General features: G+C 44.9%; 1 protein-coding gene and 1 non-coding gene across 2 annotated transcripts; one reads left to right on the forward strand and one right to left on the reverse strand.

The window, feature by feature from the left end:
* Nucleotides 1–18,543: 18,543 nt before the first annotated feature.
* On the forward strand, nt 18,544–20,842 carry LOC125941129 (uncharacterized). Its single transcript, XM_049658082.1, has 4 exons — nt 18,544–18,814; nt 18,966–19,079; nt 19,834–20,234; nt 20,835–20,842. Exons 1-4 carry the CDS (start codon nt 18,627–18,629, stop codon nt 20,840–20,842), a joined length of 711 nt encoding a protein of 236 aa, XP_049514039.1. The 5' UTR covers nt 18,544–18,626.
* A 616-nt stretch (nt 20,843–21,458) lies between these two features.
* Trnas-gga (transfer RNA serine (anticodon GGA)) lies at nt 21,459–21,533 on the reverse strand. Its single transcript has one exon. It is a non-coding gene; the product is annotated as a tRNA-Ser (tRNA).
* Nucleotides 21,534–21,904: the final 371 nt, after the last annotated feature.

Genomic DNA, 21,904 nt, shown 5'->3' on the forward strand with positions numbered 1-21,904 from the left:
GTGAAACATCGATAGATACGGTGTCTGCCTATGGAAATGCACCATCTCGCTTCCCTGAAAGAACTTAGGTGCTGCGGAAGTACTTGACTGATCAGCCCGGTAGTTAGTCTGCGCTTATTTTTCATACTTATCATTAATAATATTGATGTTAGGTCTGGCCAGATTGACAAAATGGTGAAATGCACGCCGTGTTATTTAAAACAGCAAACATGAAACAGCTATGCAGTAATGAAATCAAACTCATATTTCATTCCTCTTCAACAGTCATATATTATTGTTTTGAAGAGCATAGTCATGATTATGATGTGCGAAGTCATGAGTTGCCCATAAAGTGTTACGGCTGAGACGCGAGCTTTCTTACTGCCCACAATTTGTAATGCAGTTCTTTAGTATTTAGGGGAATGTTGAAGCTACTTTTGCATGAGCAAGTGTGCATCCAGAAATATACCATAATTTTAATGGTTGTTCTCAGCTTTGCGGAACTCATGGTAGTAATGCGCTCTATACTGTATTTTTCAGGAACGCCATTGTGACAGTCTGCATCACCATTTGACCTGTTGTGGGATCCCACAAGACACGCTCTGTTCCTCGGTCAATTACTGAACTTCTGCAAGCCCCATGGAAGCCAACTGTGATCCGCATCGAATAGAACAAATTCATTGTTCCGGCCTTCATAATTATTGCTTAAGCTGAAGTTAGAAACGGAGCTGAAACAGCGTATATTCTGTAAGAATTTCCCACTGCATACCGTCGGGAGGCCACACCCGACGGTATGCTACTGTCTAGAACACTGCTAGTCTACTGTCTAGAACACGGATGGCGTTTTATTCTTGAATAGCTTTGTCAGTAGTGCTACTGCTTGTGTTTGTAAGATCAGAGTCCACGCTCTTTTTGCAATCCTATCAGAACACAAAAAGACGAGGATAATTTTAATTTATTGTTTCAGAGATTGACACTTGGACTGACAAGAAATTATTCAGTGATACAGACTGCTGTATTAAATATGGCTTAAGAAAAGAAATCTGGATGAAAAATACAGACTTAAGGTGCAAGGTGCCTATGAAGGCATATTTATGAAAAATGCCTTTAGTGGTGATGTTTGAGCTGTTAGGGTGTCAGAAAGGAGATAGTTGTTTTAGCCAAAATAGTGCGACGACGACTACAGTGCCGCAGTACACATTAGCTGGAGCTCCACTCTTCTCCCCTTGCACACCAACGCAAGCGCAGCACCCTTGAAAAGGCAGTTGCTCTGCGTGGTCGCGTTGGCAGCCTGGTTCCTGCATAAGAGAAGGGGTTGGTTATAAACATACAATGATGTTAACGCACATAAAAACTAGCTTAGGTACAGTATTCGTTTTCATCAGTTCGCTTTTCGAAGTAAATACATTCATTACAGATTTTCATTGTGTTCAGGAAGCCGAGTTTTTTTTACATTGATAAGCTCGGACTGTTTTCATTGATATTTGCAAAGATACAGTTTTAGGCTGGTTTGGCGTTTCCACAACCAGACCGACATACACCAATCTAACACTTACATAATGCACTCACTAATAGCTGGAATGTGCACAACAAATATATGTGACATATATCTGCTACCACTTGCTAGCGTTTTCTGTATTAGGAGCTGAGTGAACTGCTACAGCTCTTTTTTATTACAATAAAGATAATGTGATGAACAAAAGCTATTCTCTGTTGTATTGTTATTCAATGTTTTGTATTGGAATAAAATATTACATTCCCTCTGTATACGTGCAGGTATAATTATGAAAACCATTTCATGGTTGCTCACTTCCTCGTTGGGCTTGGATGTTCATAAGCATAAGCTAATTAAACTAAACATTTTGAAGCAAGGATCACGTAATTATTGCTAACGACTGTAAATAACAGCTACTGTCACACGTCCCACGCAAAAAACAGTATATTTTTTGGTTTCCCTATAGCAACTAACTGCATGAGATTATAGAGAAACAGAAAAGTGAACGCACCTGGTCGTTTTTAGAGAAGCTCACCTTGCTGTGGTACGCTACGCCGTCCTTGGAATAGCGTAGTAAGTGATGCACACGAGTACAAACCGCTCCGGCGGAGCGAATTCCGGTGCTCGCGCAGCCAGACCAGCATCCAGCAATCGAGCACACAGGCACCCACTAACGGCAGGAATCTTCGCAATTGTTTTCTTTTCATAGGTTCGAAGTGCGCTGCAGTTATGTATCGTGCAGCGTTTCAAATGGTGCTGCTTTGTATGATCCCCCGCGAGAAACACGGCACTGGCGCTGATAGTAGTTTCGGAGCACTCGCACGAAGAATACACGTATGCATGTCATCAACTGGCGCATGCACGGAATAAGACGACAGGTGACTGCACTAGCTGGCAGTCTTCTTGACAGGACGGCTGGTCTGTCTCGGTGCCACAGTAGAATTACTCCGTTGCCGAAGCGCTCCAGAGGTTTGCACCAGTCCGTAAAACGATGCCCTTGAAGATGCGCAGCATCGTTAACGAAAGAAAAGCTGCGGAGGCAACTGGCGTGCATCTGAAAAAGCCGACGAGGCGAGCGACAGATCACAACGCAGCCATGTTTGCGCACTAACTTCACTCAAGGAGCGATTCAAGGTAGCTGCGGGGCTACCTTGAGATTCTCGAGTAAAACGCTCGAGGTTTCCTTCACTCAAGGCGCGTTTCGAGTGGAGGGCGATTTGTGAAATGAAAAGCCGCCCTCAAGGAGCATTTCGAGTGGAGGGTCGAGTCGAGGTGCGTTTGTGAATACGGGGGACAATCTCTCCAATGCTATTCACTGCAAGCTTACAAGAAGTATTCAAGCTCTTAGACTGGGAAGGTTTAGGAGTGAGGATAAATGGCGAATATCTCAGCAACCTTCGGATTGCACATGACATTGTCCTATTAAGCAACAATGGGGGCGAATGATTGAGGACCTTAACCGAGAAAGTATAAGAGTGGGGTTGAAGATTAATATGGAGAAGGCAAACCTAATGTTCAATAGCCTGGCAAGGGAACAAGAATTAAGGATTGCCAGTCAGCCTCTAGAGTTTGTAAAGGAGTACGTTTATCTAGGTCAATTACTCACAGGGACCCTGATCACGAGAAATAAATTCACAGAAGAATAAAATTGGGTTGGAGTGCATACGGCAGGGATTGCCAAATCCTAACTGGGAACTTACCACTGTCGTTGAATAGAAAAGTGTACAATCATTGCATTCTACCGGTGATAACATATGGGGCAGAAATTTGGAGGTTCGAGAAGAAGCTCGAGAACAAGTTAAGGACCGCACAAAGAGCAATGGAACGAAAAATCTTAGGACTAACGTTAAGAGACAGGAAGAGAGCGGTGTGGATCAGAGAGCAAACGGGTATAGCCGATATTCTAGTTGACATTAAGCGGAAGAAGTGGAACTGGGCAGGCCATGTAATGCGTAGTATGGATAACCGGTGGACCATTAGGGTTACAGAATGGATATCTAGAGAAGGAAAGCGCAGTTGAGGTCGGCAGAAAACCAGATGGGATGATGAAGTTAAGAAATTTGCAGGCGCAAGTTAGAATCAGCTAGCGCAAGACAGGGGTAAGTGGAGATCACAGGGAGAGGCCTTCGTCCTGCAGTGGACATGAATAGGCTGATGATGATGACTTCATGATTGCAGAAGAAACGATGTGCTCGAGCAACACAAAACAGCAGTCACCGTGAGTAATGTCGCTGCATACAGTGACATTATATATGACAATATGTCAATCTCTTCTTCCTCCTCCCGCCTAGTTAGATATATGACAGCGCGCAATTTTAAATTTCCACCTACTAACAATGTACATGGTGAACGATTACTGTAGTTCGCAGGAGTTAAAGTATAGATTGAGATACCGTTTCAGATAAAAGATGCAAAGGGTTTGCCAAGTGCACCTAAAAGATATTTGCTCCAGGAAAAACAAGTATAAGCATGCGCACAACCTTGTGTATCTTTCGCTCCGCGTCTCGTCGATCCCACGTCGTTACAATATATTTCATGTTCCGAGTATATATGATTTTGATTATTTGATGATGTACATTATGGTAACAGCGTTATAATTATTTTCTTTTATGTAGGTGATATCATGCACATATCTTATGTAATACATCATCTTATAATCCTATGAAATTTTTTATTCATACTCTTCTTTTCCTGATCAGGGTTTTTTTGTTTCATTGCTTATAACAAATTGTTGTACTTGCTTATATATTTTCTTCCGTTAGACTACACTGGTTAGACTAGCCTATGGCTATGGGTATAACCAGTGTTGTGAATTTACATGAACTGTAGCTTGAACAACCTCAATAAAGTCTTGAAAGTTTGCTGCCGATAATATTGCTGCCTGTAGTTAGTTGGGTTAGAGCTGTCACCCGATTTAAATATAGGGATTACGCGGCTACCTTCCACTGGTCGGGTACAGGGACTTTGTCGAAAGATTGTTGAAACACAACACTTCACATGTGGCTTTGCTATCTTAAGTAGCTTAGGGCATATGTCGTCGTGCCCAGCACCGCGACATTCGCAGGAAGGCGAACAATGGCTGTTGCGATGCCTTCTGGAGTCATATATACTAATATCTTGCATATCAGAAGGTAAAGAAATATGAGGTAGAGTAGATGATAATGAAATTTCAACAGTAATGACAGAGCTAAAGAAATTGCCTAGTTCGAATGCGGCGTCTGACGAGGAAAGCAGTTTTTCATCTTCGGCTATTGATATTTGGGATTTTGAACCGTAATTTGGATTTACATCTTTCCAAATTGTTTTGCTATTGCTTTTTAGCATGTTTGAGATATTATTGTTATAAAATTTGTATTTTGCTGTTTCGGTTTCAGTTTTACATAACTGCGTGTGTTCACGGTAACGCTTCCAATCATCCTCAGACGCCGTCAGTTCGCTCGCGAGTATAATCGTTTCTCTTTATTTATGCGATGTTTTACTTGAATCGTGCGCCATGTGCTTTTGTTGATGTACCTATAGTGATCCTAGGTATGTTCTGTTTCGTTAGTGAGACAAGTTTGTCGCGGATAACCATCCAGTTTTTGTTTTCATGACGGTCGCTAAGAGAGCTTCAAAAATTAATAGTGTAGGAAGAGAGTAGACTTTGAGATCACGTTAATATCTGCTCGCCCGTAGTCAAGTATACTTTTCTTTGAGTTATGTGATTTTTCTCAATATTTGTAATTCGCAGTGCCAGATTTTGTGATCGCTAATACCTTCTAACCCATTGACAAACATGTTGTTTGGATCAGTAGTGAGCACGATGTCTAAAATCGATTCGCCACGCGTGGATACAGAAACCATTTGGCCTAATTCCAACAAAGAAAGCACATCAAGAAAATTTTGACACTCTCGTTTTCTTGCACCAGCGAGAGCCTTACATGCCCGCCAGCTAATAATGGGATAATTAAAATCTCCAGCCAAGAGAGCTGGGGACCCCGGAAATTGCGCCTGCGCGATATTTAGTGACTCATTTATGTTGTCGGGAAAGTTTTCGGTTTAATTTGGCGGGCGGTAACAGGCCCCGATAGCACAAGTTAGTTACAGAGGCGCGAAGTGCAACCCACAAAATTTGTATACACGTGTCAGTTACGATGACATGTGCGTCCATATTTTTTTCTTGTAGCGATTAACACCACCTCGTGACCCCGTTCTGTCTTTTTTAAATATTGTAAAGTCGTTAGACAGCTCGCTGTCTGCCACGTCAATAGATAACCATGTCTCTGTTGGTGTTAGGTTGAGATAAGGTGTCGCGTACGTGACTCCACTGACCGTAAGGGCCTCGGTGAAACGTAGCAGGTCTTCTTCCTTCATGCCGTACCTGCGACTAGCGACTCCATTGATCACGCGAGCTACACTGGAGCCAGTTTGTCTTAGTGCGTTTATAGTGTGGTTATTGCGACCATTATCTTGCATGTAAACACTTATTATGCGGAGTGATTGGATTCTTGGTATAGGTTTTTGGTTAAAGTCTTTTAAAGCGAAAGTTTTACTAACCTAGTTGAGCCGAGTTTCGACGTCGCCAGCAATTTAACCTTCATTTGACCGCAGCTGAGCATTAGCCTTGGCAACGTATTACGCGACTCGCCGCGCCGAGCTCCACCGCCGCCGCCGGCTTGGCGCACACACTCTCCGTAGCTGGGCCGCCGCCTCACCCCGTGACTCGCTGCGTGCCTGGCTAAGAGGAGCGCCGCGCCCTCCTAGTCAGTACGAGCTTGGCCATGGATGAGGGCGAGGCCGGGCCGCCTTCTCTGAGCGTTGCGCGGCAGCGGAAGGCTTTGAGCCATTGTCGGCAAGCGGCGCCTCACCACCCTGTAGATATCGCCCGGCAAGCTGCTTCACTGGAGAGGGTCGGGAATGCCAAGCGCGAAGCTAGCGTCGGAGACTGAGGAAGAGCGAACCGTTCGGCTCACAAAACGCTTTATCTTGTCGGCTTATAATTATACTTGGCTTAATCATGTGTGTATACCTGAGTATAATAATTGCAGCTAAATCAAAGGTTAACCAAGTGAAACCGAAACTTAACCAGGCTAAACCAAGCTTTCGCTTTGCATATCCAGGTTTTGCTGAGCTAGGCCGCCGTCATTTTTTCTATGGCTTCTCTACATGTGCTTATCCTTCTGGATTTCTTTTTGAGGACAAGAAAGCTCAGATTTTTCTGGGGAGCATTCCAGGCTGCACTCTTGGGCGTATTCGTTGACAGCGTCTGCCGACGCTTGTATCGCGTCCTGCTGGTCTCCATTCGAGCCTTGAGTTGTCCAAATGATAATGTCATCCGTAAATATTGCGTGTCGAAGGTGCGTAATCTTCTCTAGATGCGCTGGGAGCTTTTTAATGGTGACGTTGAAGAGAAAAGGTGATAAGACTAATCCCTTAGGAATGCGTCTATTTGGGGCTTTTTTTCTCTTTCGTTCTCAGGATATCAACCCCTACCGTTGCCGTGCGGTCCGTTAAGAATGCTGAAACGTAGTTGTAGATTCGTTCGGCGCCATTTGGTTGCGATAACGTTTTTAGGATAGCCTCACGAGCTACGTTGTCAAATGCTCCTTTAAGGTTCAGTGCGGATTTTGCATGTGCGGTCACATGGCACAATACTTCTTCCTTCAATTGGAGCAGTTCAGTCGACAAATGCGGCCTACATTGCGTCTGAAAGAAGCCCATGTCATCCACGTGAGGCTTCATGCGATTGAGCACCGCGTTTTCCCCAAGCACGACGTCAGGGATATTGTTCGGGTGAGGCCTGGAGGCTCGCCCGGTTTTGGTATAACTGTGCGTGCTTCCACTCCTTTGGTAGCGTTTGCGCTTCCTAATCGTTATTAAAGAAAGTCGTTAGGACTTCTATCGAGTCGTCGTCCAGGTTTTTGAGGATTTCATTTCTGAGCCCTCCTTGTCCGGGTGGTTTGTTTCGGGTTAGGGAGTGAAACGTTCTGCAGTCTCCCGGCGTTTCAAATGCGTGATCAAGGTCTTCATTTGGCTTCCCATTACAGTTTGGCATGGAAGTTTGTTTCCATGTGTGGTCGACGATCTTTTGGCCTCCAGCTCTTGCAGAATCTCTTTGTCCAACCCCGGTTGGTTGCTAAGTATGCGTCTGATTTCGTGCGAGGTTTGTTGCTTGCTTTTGGTTGGGTTCAGTAGGTGTTTTACGATTGCCCACATTTTGGATGAGCGGAGCTTTCCGCTCAGGCTGGCGCAAATTTCCTGCCATTTTTGGCGCACCAAGACAGTAGTGATCCTTCCACCTGTTGTGTACGGGCCGCTATGCGCAGTTTTAGTTTTCTATTATGTTTTTGTTTGCGCCATCTTTTCAAAAGAAATCTACGAGCGTCCTACATATGCGCGAGATGTGGGTCCACCCCCCGATTTTCCGTGATGAGTTGCATCCGCTTCGAGTGTTTCATCGACTCTTTGAACTCACTCTTCCGTTGTTATAGCGATGTGATATCCTACTTTTCGTTTCTCTTTTTTTTTGCACTATCGCTTTTCGAAATGCCGTCCAATCGTCAATAGAATCTGATTGATGCGTTCGCGTGTATGCTGATGCGAAATGGCAGCCTCCAGGATGTGGTGGTCGCTACCCAGCGTTTCTTCCGTATTTCTCCATGAGGCCTTTTTCGTGGGTCTTGATCATGGTACGATCTGGACACGTGTCCCTTGATACACTATTCCCCACTCTAGTTGGTAAGTCTGGGTCTGTGAGGAGTGCGAGTGCGTGTTTTTGAATGAGTGAGTGGATGGCGTTCCCTTTCTCTGAAGTGAGGTTGCAACCCCACGTCGGATGCATCGCATTGAAGTTGCCTAACACAAGTAGCGTGTTGTTTTTGACATGCTTGAGCGCCGATCTCATGAGGTAATCAAGACTTTCACTAAACGTTTTTGGTGGGCTATACATGTTTTCATCAAAGACGCTGCCTGCCTTCCTGTCTGCCGGCAATATTTCTACAAATACGTGGTAAATCTCACTACCATCCAGTGTGTGGTCTATTGCCACCAGGATGCGGGAGACAAGCACTGCTACTCGTGAATCTGTGTTCGCCCTATACGTTTCATATCCGGACATGGTGGGGCTCGTGGCTATTTCCTGTAATGCCATGCCATAACCTGCCCGGGGGGGGGGGGGGATGTTGAGGTTTGTATGTGGTGTGTAGTGTGGCTTTATTTCGTGAGAATTTCCTGCAATTACACTGCCGTGAGTGGCATTCTTGTGTGTAATTGTTGCACTTACTCTACATGGTTGGGTAATGGTGCTTTTTCCATTGTGCTATCCAGGTCCTCAACGCTTGGGTTCGCTTTTGGCTTGTATTTTTTACTTTCATTTACCAGGATGATTGTCCGCTAGCTGCACGCGGAACGCGCGAAGCTTTCCCTGAACTATTTTTTTGTGTGTGTGTGTGGAGGAAAACTTCAAGCTACTGTATCTGACGCTGTTCCTGCAGCTGTTGTAGCTTTTGCGACAGGGAAGTTTTCATCTGCTGACAAATTTGGGGGGACGACGGAGCGTATTGGGGAGGTATTTGGATTCAGATGACAGAGAAGCTAGGTGCTCCCCGCACGTGGTCGCTACCGGCTGACTTTCCGGTAGCGACGCTTTCAGTTTGGCTATTTCTTCTTTTGCGGCTTTTATCTCATCTTTGGCCTGTTTCATTTCTTTAGTGTGTTTTTCTTACATTTTTTTCTATTTTCTAATGTAAATTTCTCTAGTCTTATTCAACTGCTTTGCGTGTGTCTCTCTGTCCTCCTTGATGTGTTTACGGAATTTGTCTATCAAAGTGGGGATTGTTACGTTTTTGTGTGCAGAGGTGGCATCACGAGCAGTGAGAGAGGGAGACATTGTCGTGACCAGCTCATGTGTGCATTTGTCGATTTCTGCTGCCCAGGCGCTGCTACATGCCTGGCATAGGACGTCGACCTCGGTCGGGATCTCGACCGGGATCGTGAGCATGTTCCTGTCCGAGCGGCGTTCTGTGGCTGGCGATGTCCTTTGGTCTGTGGTTCTCTTTTTTTATTGCGATAGCAATTATGTGGATACTCCAAGCGGATTTCTGCCGTCAGCGTCGCCGTGAGTTTCGTATAAAGTCCAAGGGCGTTAAAGTCGTCGCCGCGCGCCGCATGATGTACGCGCGCTTTCACAGAAAGCGAACGTACGGCGCAGAGCACACGCGCCGCGCGGTCTTCGGTCGTGCGAAAGGCCGTGGGATGATGGGAGGGAGGAATGGGAGGCGACGTTTAGCTGCGGCACCAAATGCGTATCTGTCGACCGGGCGCAAGCCGAACTGGCGACTCAATCTCCAACGCGAAAGGAGGAAAGCGGGAAGGTAGCGCGGGAGGGAGGGGTGCGGCTTCTACTATACCAACAACTGCGTACTTGTACTTTGCGCGGCTTGCGAGCTCTTGCTCGCAACGAATCTCCAAAGCGATCTCCACACGGCTCTCACATTTGTATGCGCTGTGATTTCGCCGCTCAGTTTACGTTGAAGCGATAGATCGCACGAACCTTCGCTCACTGCTCCGCCACGCTTGCTCACGCCCGCGTTTTGACAGTGGTTGTATGCAGTCATCGAGTGTGATTCATATTGCCTTGTGTGGGCTGACACCATGCTTGTTAATTCAGTTAGTAAGCGAATGTGTCCAAGTTTATGTAGCCGATAATACTACTATTCTTACTCCGTATAGCTCCTAACGAATTTGCTATTGCAATTGATGCTTCGCTGTTTGGGCGAAACTGCGACCTTTTTTTTTTTGGGTGGGGGGGGATTAGTTCCGGTATCTTTCGGGGCAATCCCTGGCAGCAGTCAGGTGCTCGCCCTGGAATAGGGCGCACTTCGGAGTGCATTCGTGATCTTGCGCAAGGTTGGCCGTACCACACTTTGCACACAGATTCACGTCCGGATGTGGGCACACGTCCGCGCCGTGTCCCACCGCGCAACACAGCTGACGCACTTGTTTTGCCGAGTGGTACAAGTAACAGCAATTATCTCCGTCCATGTAATACATGACGAAAGGCACTTCCTCCCCTTCGATAGTGATGAGAGCCGAGTGGGCAGTACCTATACTATTGCAAAAACCAGCGTCTTCCAGTGAGAAACCAGCGCGTTTTTTGACGCTGGATAGCACTGGGACACTGGCGCACGCTGGCAGTCCGTGGGAGTCACTGCGACATTGGTGGGATCGCTGGATAAGAGCTGGGTCACACTGGACGAGATGCTGGTTTCACTGCTATGACGCTCAGGCGCACTGGTGTGCGCTGTACACGCGCTGGTTGTCACTGGAGTTCGCTGGCTCGTACTGGAGACGGTGCTGGTTTCGTTTGTGCCGGACTGCCGGAGTATAGGCGCTGTTGAATATTAAATGCTTGATACAATTTTAGGGGCGCCCGCTGTCCAAAAAACAGACTCCTGTCCTAAATAGCGCTATCATTTGGGATCATAAATGTCTGTTTCGTGTCGGCGGTGATGCAGCTTGGAATAAAGATGCGTGAGCTAGCCCATGCATATGCGACACTTCTGATCACTTTCGCTTTGTACATTTCCCTTTTGACTGTGCGGATAGCTGTATTCGTGAATGAAATTACGGAAACGCAGATAACGCCTTGTTTTCTAGTAGTTTGTAGGCAACCGATGTCTGCGAGTTGTCGCAGTGCAGTACCGTGGACAAGAAACTCAGCAGCCGTTCAGACGCGTTCGAACGGACCTCAGAAAGCCTGCCGCTCATTGATATTATCGCACCACCAACAAGGCTGCGGCGATTCGTGCAATTCCACTTTCCCTGGTCCACTAACAATAATAGTTAAAAGGTTCTGAAGCTCAAATACAAACATTTTCGCATTCGCCACGTCGTTCGCTTCCACCGAAGTTTAGGCCTGCCGTACCCGCTGAGTCCGTCTACACTCTATCGGCCCGTCTGGGCTGAGGAATCAACAAATCTAACGAGGATAAATCACTCTCTATTTCAACTTTCCCATCAGTGTTTTTAAACAGACCATTCTTTCGTGTCTACAGTGTCAGCACAAGAAGCGATGAGCGCCGATGTGACGCGTTTTAAACATACCTATATGTGCTGTCACCGAAGGCTGCCAGCCGCATTAACCGACCGCTTCTCTGACCGAGATGTGTGACTAAACATACATGTCGATTAAAAAGCATTGTCGAGCTATGGAAATGTTGCATTACCTTTGCGTGAAGAACAAGAGACGGCTGTCAAATTGGCAGTAATAGCCCGTACAGCATGCCGGGTCGGCGGTTTATTTAAGGCTTTTTTTGTAGTTAGTATACCATTTGCAAAAGGAAATCAGTGTTGCAGCATTTCCAGGCATACTATGCAATACGGCCAAATTTTTCGTTCTGATAGAGGCGTAAGTTTTAGTTGAAGGCGATATCGCATCTACCATGTCTGTGCGTGACGTCTGTGCAAAGCTGCAACTGCGTGTGCGCGTTGACAAGGCAGAACATGAATCGGTAATTAGAAATAGGCGTGGCGTAGTGGTAAGATAGTGGGATTGGGATCTGCAGGTCAGAGGTACGCATCCTAGTTGGTTTTACTTTTTTTATTGGATTACAACACTCTCTGTTTCTTTTTGTATCCGAAAAAAATGTATAAGGTAGCCAGGCACCACGTATTTCTCGCTCTAGAGCTCCATTTCCTACAAGTACCCCAAGCCCAGCGCTTTCCAGTATGCCGCACCTTGCTAGCGTCCCAGCATCCAGCGCGCGACACTGGGCTCATAATCAGGCATGACACTGGGCACTGGATACTGGGTTTTGCAATAGGGTAGCATACTCGCATACAGGCTTCCATGTCCTGTCGCGTAAAGTCCTTCCATCAAGTCCTTACGGAGGTTCCAGGGGTTAAATTATGCTGTGGGTGACACCTTTTTTCTTTATTCTTTATTCAGACATATCCCCGCTTAGCCCGAAAGCGTTACAGCAGGGGGGTTACAAACAGGAAAAAAATACATCTTGATTCACACTGCTCACCAGTCCACATGATAGCCGATTCCACTGAGCGATAGTTTTCACAAAAAAGGAATTGCCATACAGGCCCGTCCTAGCCCGGTATTCTCTAATTTTGCACTGGTGGTCAGTGCGTGCAGATATACAGTTTGGCGGTTTTAAGTACATTTCCCTATCAATTCCAGTGTTGCTATGATAGATCTCATACAGAAGCTTTAGCCGCAGTTTCTTTCGGCGAAACGACAAGGGATTCCCAATTAAGCTCTTTTTTCATTGCTGTGCAGTTGTACTTCCTCCCGTACCTACTCAAGACGAACCTGGCTGCTCTGTTTTGTATTTTTATAGTTTATTTATGAGACATATCTCTGACGGATCCCAAAGGGTACAAGCATATTCCAAAATAGGTCGTATGCAAGTTAGGTACGCCGTGCTTCTAAGGTTAGAATTTGCACATTTTAAATTTCTTTGAATGTAATTCAAAGCAACTGCCGCTTTGCCAACCATATAGTCCACATGTGCCCGCCACATCACGCCTAAATATTTAGTATTTCTTACTTAAAATATTATTCATAAGCTGGCATCGATTCCATTTTTCTTCTTGGTAAACCGCACTTTCCCGCATTCAAATCCATTTAGAGCACCATTCGCAAATACGTTCTAGGTCGGCCTGCAGTTTGAGAACATCATGTTCATTATCAATTTTTCTATACACAATACAGTCATCCGCGAAGAGCCGCATGTTAGAGTCAATACGTAAGTTAATGTCATTATATATATATATATATATATATATATATATATATGATAAAAAGAAGAGGGCCCAGGACAGATCCTTGCGGGACGCCTCATGTGCCCTCAAGATAATCTGAATTAGTACCATTCAGGACAACACGTTGACGGCGATATTGACAAATAGTTTTCTATCCAGCTAAAAACGCTAGAATCTATATTTAACATTCGAAGGTTATGAAGTAGTAAGGAATGGCAAACAGTATCACATGCTTTGCGGAATTCTAGAAATATGCAGTCTATTTGCCCACCCAAATCAACTACAGAAGCTAGGTAATCATAAAATTCAATCAGTTGTGTCGTACATGAAACCCCTTGCGAAATGCGTGCTTTCTGTTCGTAAGAAATGCGTTGCAATGTCCATTAGATGTTTCATGATAGCCTTGTATATTATGTGTTATATGATCTTACATGAAATCGAAGTGAGATAGGTCTACAATTAATAACTTTTTAGGGCCTCCTTTGTGAATTGGGACTACACTTGCTATTTTCGAGTCCTGTGGCATCTGACCAATAGTTAATGACTTGTGAAATATTAAATAAAGGTAAAGCGAGATGGCGTGAGCACACTGTTTTAAAATTCTTGGAGAGATACCATCAGGACAAATAGCCTTACTTTCATCAAGGTTCTTTAGCAGAGATGCAATGCCGCTAACGCTAAGTTCGATTGGTTGCATAGGAGGAACATCCTATTTGATGATTGTGGGCTGCATGCAGATTGAGCAAGAAAGACTGATTGGAAATATCTGTTTAGGCATGTCGCTTTTTCTGCATCGTCAGAAAGAGTGCGTTCATTGCAAATAATTTCATTTATTCGAACAGGATCAGACCCACATTCCTTCAAGGGATGTGGGTCTGATCCTGTTGGAATGACAACACTGCCAGAACGGTTGAGGATTTGTTTTCATTTTGTCATTTATAAGTTTAAGATACTGTTCTTTTGCTTTTTTCGGCAAGCTTTTGTATTCGCGTGTTAATTTTTGAACCTTTTTAAAATACGCGTGTGTTTTCGTTCTTCGATGTCTTTGAAAAACATGCCTTCGTTTTTTAACTAGCCTCAATACACGAAAGGTAATCCATGGTTTTTTACGCTTTTGGAGCCTGGCCGATTCAAAACGTGGTATGAACTTCTCTGTGAGATCTAATAGCTGTTTTCTAAATGTGTTCCACAAATATTCGACGTCGTGTTCCTCCGCAAAGCATTCAAAAACAGGAAGAAAATCAAGATGTTTATCAGAAATTACAATACAATCTTAACACATCCAACATTATATCGTACTCCTCTGGACATAACACAAGACAACGGCACGATTTTACAGTGACACCATTAAACACTAGAATTAACTCCTATAAGTATTCTTATTTCCCCAGAACGATTACAGATTGGAATAATCTTACTAATGATGCAGTATCACAAACGTCACTGCAAATGTTTAAAGCTAACTGTAATTTCTTAACATCGTTTATACTACATTATATCATTGTGTTGCAATTGTTTCCTATGTTTTTGCATTTCTTTTCCTGGATCTTGACTTATGATTTATTTATGATTACTTTTGGAATTACGTTGGCTGTTTCCAACGGACCTTTACTTCTATATTGTATGACCGCCCTGCTAAGATCTTGTATAAGATCGCAGTATCAATAAATTGAATAAATAAATAAGAAATTGACGAATAATCGCCCTTTTCAAAGAAGAAAACTCTTCTACTGATGCGCCTTTTTGTGCGCTGTACTTTCGTTTTAATACCTGCAACCACATGCTATGATCACTAATACCTGAAATGATATCAACATTACCAACTAAATTTGGCGAATTACAAGAGAAGATCTAGGGTACTATTTATTTGAGTGGGTTCGAGAACATACTAAAAAAAGTCGAAATATCAGCCAGGTTCTTTATTTCTAGATTGGTACGGTTAGCATTCACTAACTCGCATGCACCGTTTTCGAACTTTAAGTCGGGCAAATTAAAATCACCTGCAAGCAATATTATTTGGCCAGATGCCCCCGAAACGATATCGTACAGCATTTCAAAAACACGGAAAGCCGTACTTGGTGATCGATAAAACGCTCCACTGACAAAGGAAAGATTGTTAGCCAGTGTAACTGTGCTCCAAACCGACTCGACCGAGTCATGACCGATGTTCAGTATCGAAGACGAAAGGGACGAATCAACTAATAGAAAAACACCACCGCCATGAACCTGCCTGTCGTTGCGATAAGCAGTATAGTTGCAGGGGAACGACTCGCTATCAGTGATGGATCGGTTAAGCCAGGATTGAATACCGAACACTATATCTGCCTTTAATGACTCAACCTCATCAAAATCATCCAGTTGACTATACTACGACATTTTACCACCGCAATAACTAAATCACGATGAACACAGCAAATATCATTTATATGTCACCGTTTTGACAAGACAACAACTTCTTCCTTCTCATCGTCCCATGTAAACGCTCTGCAATTTATGATCAGCTTATTGGCCTTCAACTTAATCTGGTCTTTCTTACCCGCCTTCTTTACTTTTCCGTATTCCCAAAGTTTCTTTCGCACTGCTCGAGTTTCGAATGAAAAGTCCTGTTCTACACTGTAAGAGGAGGCCTTGAACTTGCTTGCATTCTTCAAAACGGCAATTTTTTCTTTCGCGGATGTAAATTTACAATTATAGGTCTTTTCTTCTGTTCATAAAAGTGACCAACCCGATGTGCCCTCTGAACTGACTGTAGTTCTATTCCCAAATTAGTAGCGCATATACCCTTAACCAAGGATTCAGCTTGTTCCTACGTTTCGGACCGATCATTGTCATCCAGCCCGTAAAACACGAGGTTCAATCTACGATTTCTGTTTTCTAGGTCTACATTTTTCTTTTGCAGAATTCTTAGTTGATGACTTAGATCCCTAATTACAGTTGCTTGTTCGTGTACTAGCTTCATAACAATACCTATCTGGTCTCGGGTTTTGTCAAGCTTGCTGTCCATTTCAGCCATTTTGGCATCATGACTAGTTATTGTGGCATCAATGTTATTTAAAATATTCATGATAGTATGCTATAGTTTCTTCAAGAAATCCATTTCGCCTTTATCAAAAGGCCCAGGATTGAGCTCAATGTCGCCGGAAAGTAGCAAAAGCAGAACGAGCCATAAAACGCGGTTCACAACGAAGCGAAAACGTCTATCACGTCTAGTGCAGTGTACTCGCGCTGTACACGCAACACTCGCACGCGTGGGAGGAGCCGGCAAAGCCATGACTGCTTTAGAAGTTTCAATTAGGTGGTGAGCACTAACTTGCAGAAACAACAGTGGCGTGAGCTACATGTCGGCAAGCGTGCCGGCTCCGAATCCCACGCAGCCACGGTGCCACACAGCTATATAAGCCAGTCCCGGGTCACGTGGTTCACAAAGCTCGACGAGCTGCCATCGACGTCATGGTCGAATAGTAATGAACCGTGAAGCATGAAAATGTAAATTTTCCTTCGAGAATATTCCGGTCATTGTATGTCATTCTCTTTTATAGAGTGGCCTTCATTTCCCAATGCCTGGTGTTCTGGCACCTGGAATGAAGCTTTACTTTGATATATTTTCAACAGATACAAACCCGTGAGTAGATTCGAGCATGAAAAAACACTAATGAAAAGGTTTTATTTTCTAAATTATTCATTTCTAATTAATCACAATTACGTTTTTCTTTGATTGAGACATGAAAGTAAGGCGTTTCTCTAGGAAGTGCATATTGGCTTTTCGTACATTTTATCGGGAGACAGCATAAGTGGTGAAACAAGTGAAGCCTCAAACTTTTGTTTCGACAACGATACATTTCTTTTTCGCCGAGGCCCTGAACTCGACAAATACCCACGTATGCTCCAGGCCTGCCACGTTGGCCTATTGTTAATCATGTGCTTGGCGAAAGTTAGGCAGTCTAAACTGTAAGCAAAGCTTTATTTTCCTCGGCTACTGTTGAGCACTCCGTCTTAATTGTGTGACCACTTCATGGCGAAATGCAGTGGAAAAAATTTGGAAATGAGTAGGCATGATAAGCAAAAATTGATGTACTGGTAAAGAGATTCTGTTGCTGGCTCTTTTCGTTATGTACCTTCCAGTCGCGTCATCAGTCAAGGCAACAGGTCAATATATAAAAACACCTAGGTGGACACTTGTTTTATTAGTGTAGTGCAGAAAATAACTTTAACCTATCAAAATGTTGCAGCTTGTATGGTTAATGGTTATTTCAGCTTGCCGGTGTAAATGTTTACAATGAGCTACCACTAGAAAAAAAGTACCTTGAGATTTTAAACGGAGTTGTAAACTGTATTGCTTATTTAACCAAACAGAATGTTGAAATTCCTTGATACTATTGGGTGTCCGTTTGTTTTTCATCGCTCGCCTTTTTTGTTTTTATTTTATTTTTTGTTAATTTTTTCCAGAGTATTGTACGTTCAAATGCAACAAGTATGAACTCGCGGCTGTTGGAATTTGTTCGAATGCGTTTTTCAGTGGTACATCGTGCCAACATGTGAAGACCTGTTGCATCTGAGCATTGCTTGTGTTTTTCCTCCTTTTCCAATAACCTGTAAGCATAGTTGATATTGCCTCCTAGAAGTAAAAGACGACAATGATCATGTGACCTCCCTCAGAGGCACTGGCGCACACTTGTCTATTATGAGCGTCTTTACGCCGTAGCGTGCAGAAGATTATGACACCGTCTACGACACAAACAATGCATGTTGCCGATGGTGGTGCTGTTCAGGTGATAGGAATGTGCACTGCCCGTGTCAGCATTGCCGTCTTCACATTTTTGCCCTTTTTGCCGTCCTTGCTCGCTGCCCCCATGACCTTATCCTTGGCCTTGACTTTGTTTCGGCACACTCGGCCTTAATTGATTGTTCTTCTGTTGCACTCTGCCTCGATCTTCCTCTTTTATCAGATACCTGTGAAACGCTCGTCAGCCGCTTAAACCCCACCGCTTTTGTTCGCCTACCGCCTTGAGCCGTCACACACGTGTGTTTGTCATCGACCCCTCCCGTTCCTGACGGCGACTATATCGTCAAGGCCAAGTTATACTCCAGCGTTTTCAGCTCCGCGAGCTACGTTGACCGAAGCTAGCTACGTCGCGTTGGCGACGCTTCGCTCGGCGGAAATTCGACGCTCTACACTCCAACCGGCTGCCACCGCACCGAGCGCCCCGAGATCGCGCGTTGTCACAGCAACCGTCTCAACGCATGCGCAGAGAACCAACACCGCGGAACCGCGCGCCCGCCGTTCTTTTTTTTTTTTCCCGAGATCGCGCGCTTTTTCTTTTACGCGCTAACCTGCAAGCATCGTGGCGGTCTAGGAGTCTTCCTTTTCGTGCTTAATAACGTTGCACATCTTTCGAGGATGGCATGGAGCAACCCTGCACGACGGAAGCTGGCGCTGGCATTGTTGCTGCATCGTTTGTGCCGCAAGCGCAGGCGATCAATCTACACTCGGGGAATTTTTGACAAACGCACGGAACTCGGAGAATACCATCATCTCGTGCAGGAACTCCGACAAAGTGACCCCGAGTACCACCTTAAGTACTTCAGGTAGGTGAGCACATGTTATAAACACGGAAGGCTGGCCAGTTTCAGGACTATAAATAAAGTAAAATCTCTATGAAATTATTGTCCTTGCAATTTGCGATTGCGAGCATCTGAAAGTGCCCAAATAAGATCAGCTTTTCATTTCCTAACGCAGGATGACAAAGGCTTCTTTCGAGGAGATACTGAGCCTTGTGTACAACAGGATCGTTCATCCACCAACTCACAGAATACCCATCAGCCCGGCGGAAAGGCTCGCGGTCGCATTAAAGTAAATGCGCGTTCCTATTTTTTAATTCGTAAGCATTTTTCGCGAAAACCCCAGCACATCACGCGAAAAGTGTAATGTATTGTAGCTGCACAAAAATGCGTAATTTGCGAAGTTATTACATTTAATCGTTATAATAGTGTGAATGCATAATCGTTATAATAGTCTGAAAAAAAATCGATCCGCGTAAGTTTTTCATATGGGTACATAGGGCTCCATAAAAAACACATGAAGAAGCCTATAGTATGGATGGGCCAACTTGAAATTTGGAGGTGGGCCAAATGTAATTTGGGGGTTGCTTACGCATACTTCAACAACTCCAGTGGAGTTTCTGCATTAGTTTCGTTTGCAATTCCAAATAAATTGTTCAAGTAAATAATGTGCCTGCGCGTTATATTTATGCATGCAACACCCGTCCAGTTGCCTTATTGCTGTTATTACAGTTACCTCATTACTAGCGTTTCACGAATTCGCGAAGAAGCAACCAAGAATCTCCACAAAAGTCTTCAATACGCGCACGATAAATTGGTGCATCATACCCCACTCATAGAAAAATGATGTACTTAAACTTCCCCGTCTCTGTTATTAGTGTTGTTCGAAGACCACCGTGGTGATTTGTGTCATTCCCCTGCGTCTAATATCGGTTTTGGTGGAAGAGAAGGAAGGAATCAACATCATTCTGATGAAATTAAGATGAGTTGGCTTCTAGCGGAGAGTGACCACTTGAAGGTGAAATTGTGTTCTTTTCTTTCCACAGGTTCCTCGCTACTGGGGGATCAATCGTGGATATAGCTATCAGCTACAGAATGCATGCGTCGACAGTAGCAAAGATCCTGAGGGAGACGTTGAAGGGCATCTTGTCACCTGTCGTGCTTAGGTGTCCGAACACAGCGGAATGGGAACGAATAAGAAACGATTTTATCATGAAATGGAACTTTCCCAATTGCATTGGTAGTATTGATGGGAAGCATTTCGCCATCAAATGCCCCGACCGTAGCGGATCAGATTGTTTCAACTACAAGAGATATTATTCTTTGGTTCTCCTCGCTGTTGCGGATGCCAGCTACAAGTTCACCCTTGTTGACATCGGGGCACAAGGCCGCTTGTCAGACGGCTCATTTTTTAGAGATAGTGCTCTCAGAACACATTTTGAAGGAGGTACTCTGGGGTTACCGTCAGGCGCGTCGAGGTGGCCCGTTTGTCTTGTAGGTGACGCGGCATTTCCCTTGCGAACGTACTTGATGCGCCCGTACCTCGGCAAAATCTGAGTGAAAAGAAAAAAGTTTTCAGTTATCGCCTATCTCGGGCACGGCGATGCGTAGAAAACGCGTTTGGAATTTTGGTTTGAAGATGGCGAGTGTTCTTGGGAACGGTAGAATGTGAGCCAGACCTGCTTAAGGATATGATAAAGGCTGTACCAGTGGTACCAGTGCCACTGGTGCCGGCAAAACTTCCTAATGGCGGACAAGGCATATTGTCCTGACGACTACGGCGATAGCGTCCTAGGGGAGACAGTGCAGAATGGCCAGTGGAGGCAGACGGCAGCTCAGGTTGGTACACCGGGTGCGTTGCCAGCTAGCAACCGCCCGGCTAATGCCGCCATGGCTTTGAGAGATGACATTGCAGATTACTTTGTGTCTGCAGAAGGCGCCTTGCCGTGGCAGTTGAGCGTTGTGAGACGCAAATAGGCTGTGAGGCTCATTGCTTAAGGCACAGGCCATGCTTTTTCACAGCCGCGTTGTACAACATTGTGTGCAGGGCACTAATTTCTCAAACGCGATCGTGGTTATAGGCACGAAACCTGCCTTCTCGGAGTAGTATATGTCACATTCCCCGTGACACTCACTCAGTCACTTGATCGGCCTTGTCAGCAGTGCTTGCTAACCTAAGTAGCTCTTGTTGAACAGCTTTTTCCCCACCAAATAAGCGTTATGTAGCAGAGGGGATACGAACGTTACGTTTGACGTAATAGTTCAGCGGAAATTCGCTAGGTGGAGATAAGTAATTAAAGGGAAACTGAGACATCCACCCAAATGTAGCAATTTGCTACAATGGAAACCCAACCGGGTTCCTCGAAAGAAAGCTTCGCAGTTGAAGAAAAATTCGTCCTGGTCCGGGGCTCGAACCCGGGACCACCGCCTTTCCGGGGCAGCCGCTCCACCAACTGAGCTAACCAGGCGGCTAGCAGATGGCAGGGCGCAGTCGAATTTGTCGACAACTCGAAGCAAAGGCAAAAGTATGACGTAATAGTTCTGCGGAAATCCGCTAGGTGGAGATAAGTAATTAAAGGGAAACTGAGACATCCACCCAAATGTAGCAATTTGCTACAATGGAAACTCAACCGGGTTTCTCGAAAGAAAGTCTCGCAGCTGAAGAAAAATTCGTCCTGGTCCGGGACTCGAACCCGGGACCACCGCCTTTCCGGGGCAGCCGCTCTACCAACTGAGCTAACCAGGCGGCTAGCAGATGGCAGGGCGAAGTCGAATTTGTCGACAACTCGAAGCAAAGGCAAGTGTTGCCATCTGCTAGCCGCCTGGTTAGCATGCATGATGCATGAAACTGCGGTGCTACTATCACAATTTCACTCCTGGGCGCTTCCATTTGGGTTGGTATAATTTACAGCGCATCATGTCTGCATATGGAAAAAACTGTCACGGTGTTTGTCAAGGCTTTGACACTCTGTGAGGTTTTGGGCGAGAATGTGGCGGCCGCATTTTGAAGCAACACATGTGCAACAAATGAAGCAACAAATGCGGCAGCCGCATTTTAGAAGGCGAAAATGCTCGAGGCCCGTTTACTTACATTTAGGTGCACGTTAAAGACCCCAG

The sequence above is a fragment of the Dermacentor silvarum genome, chromosome 10 (genome assembly GCF_013339745.2).
Source record: "Dermacentor silvarum isolate Dsil-2018 chromosome 10, BIME_Dsil_1.4, whole genome shotgun sequence".
NCBI lineage: Eukaryota > Metazoa > Arthropoda > Arachnida > Ixodida > Ixodidae > Dermacentor > Dermacentor silvarum.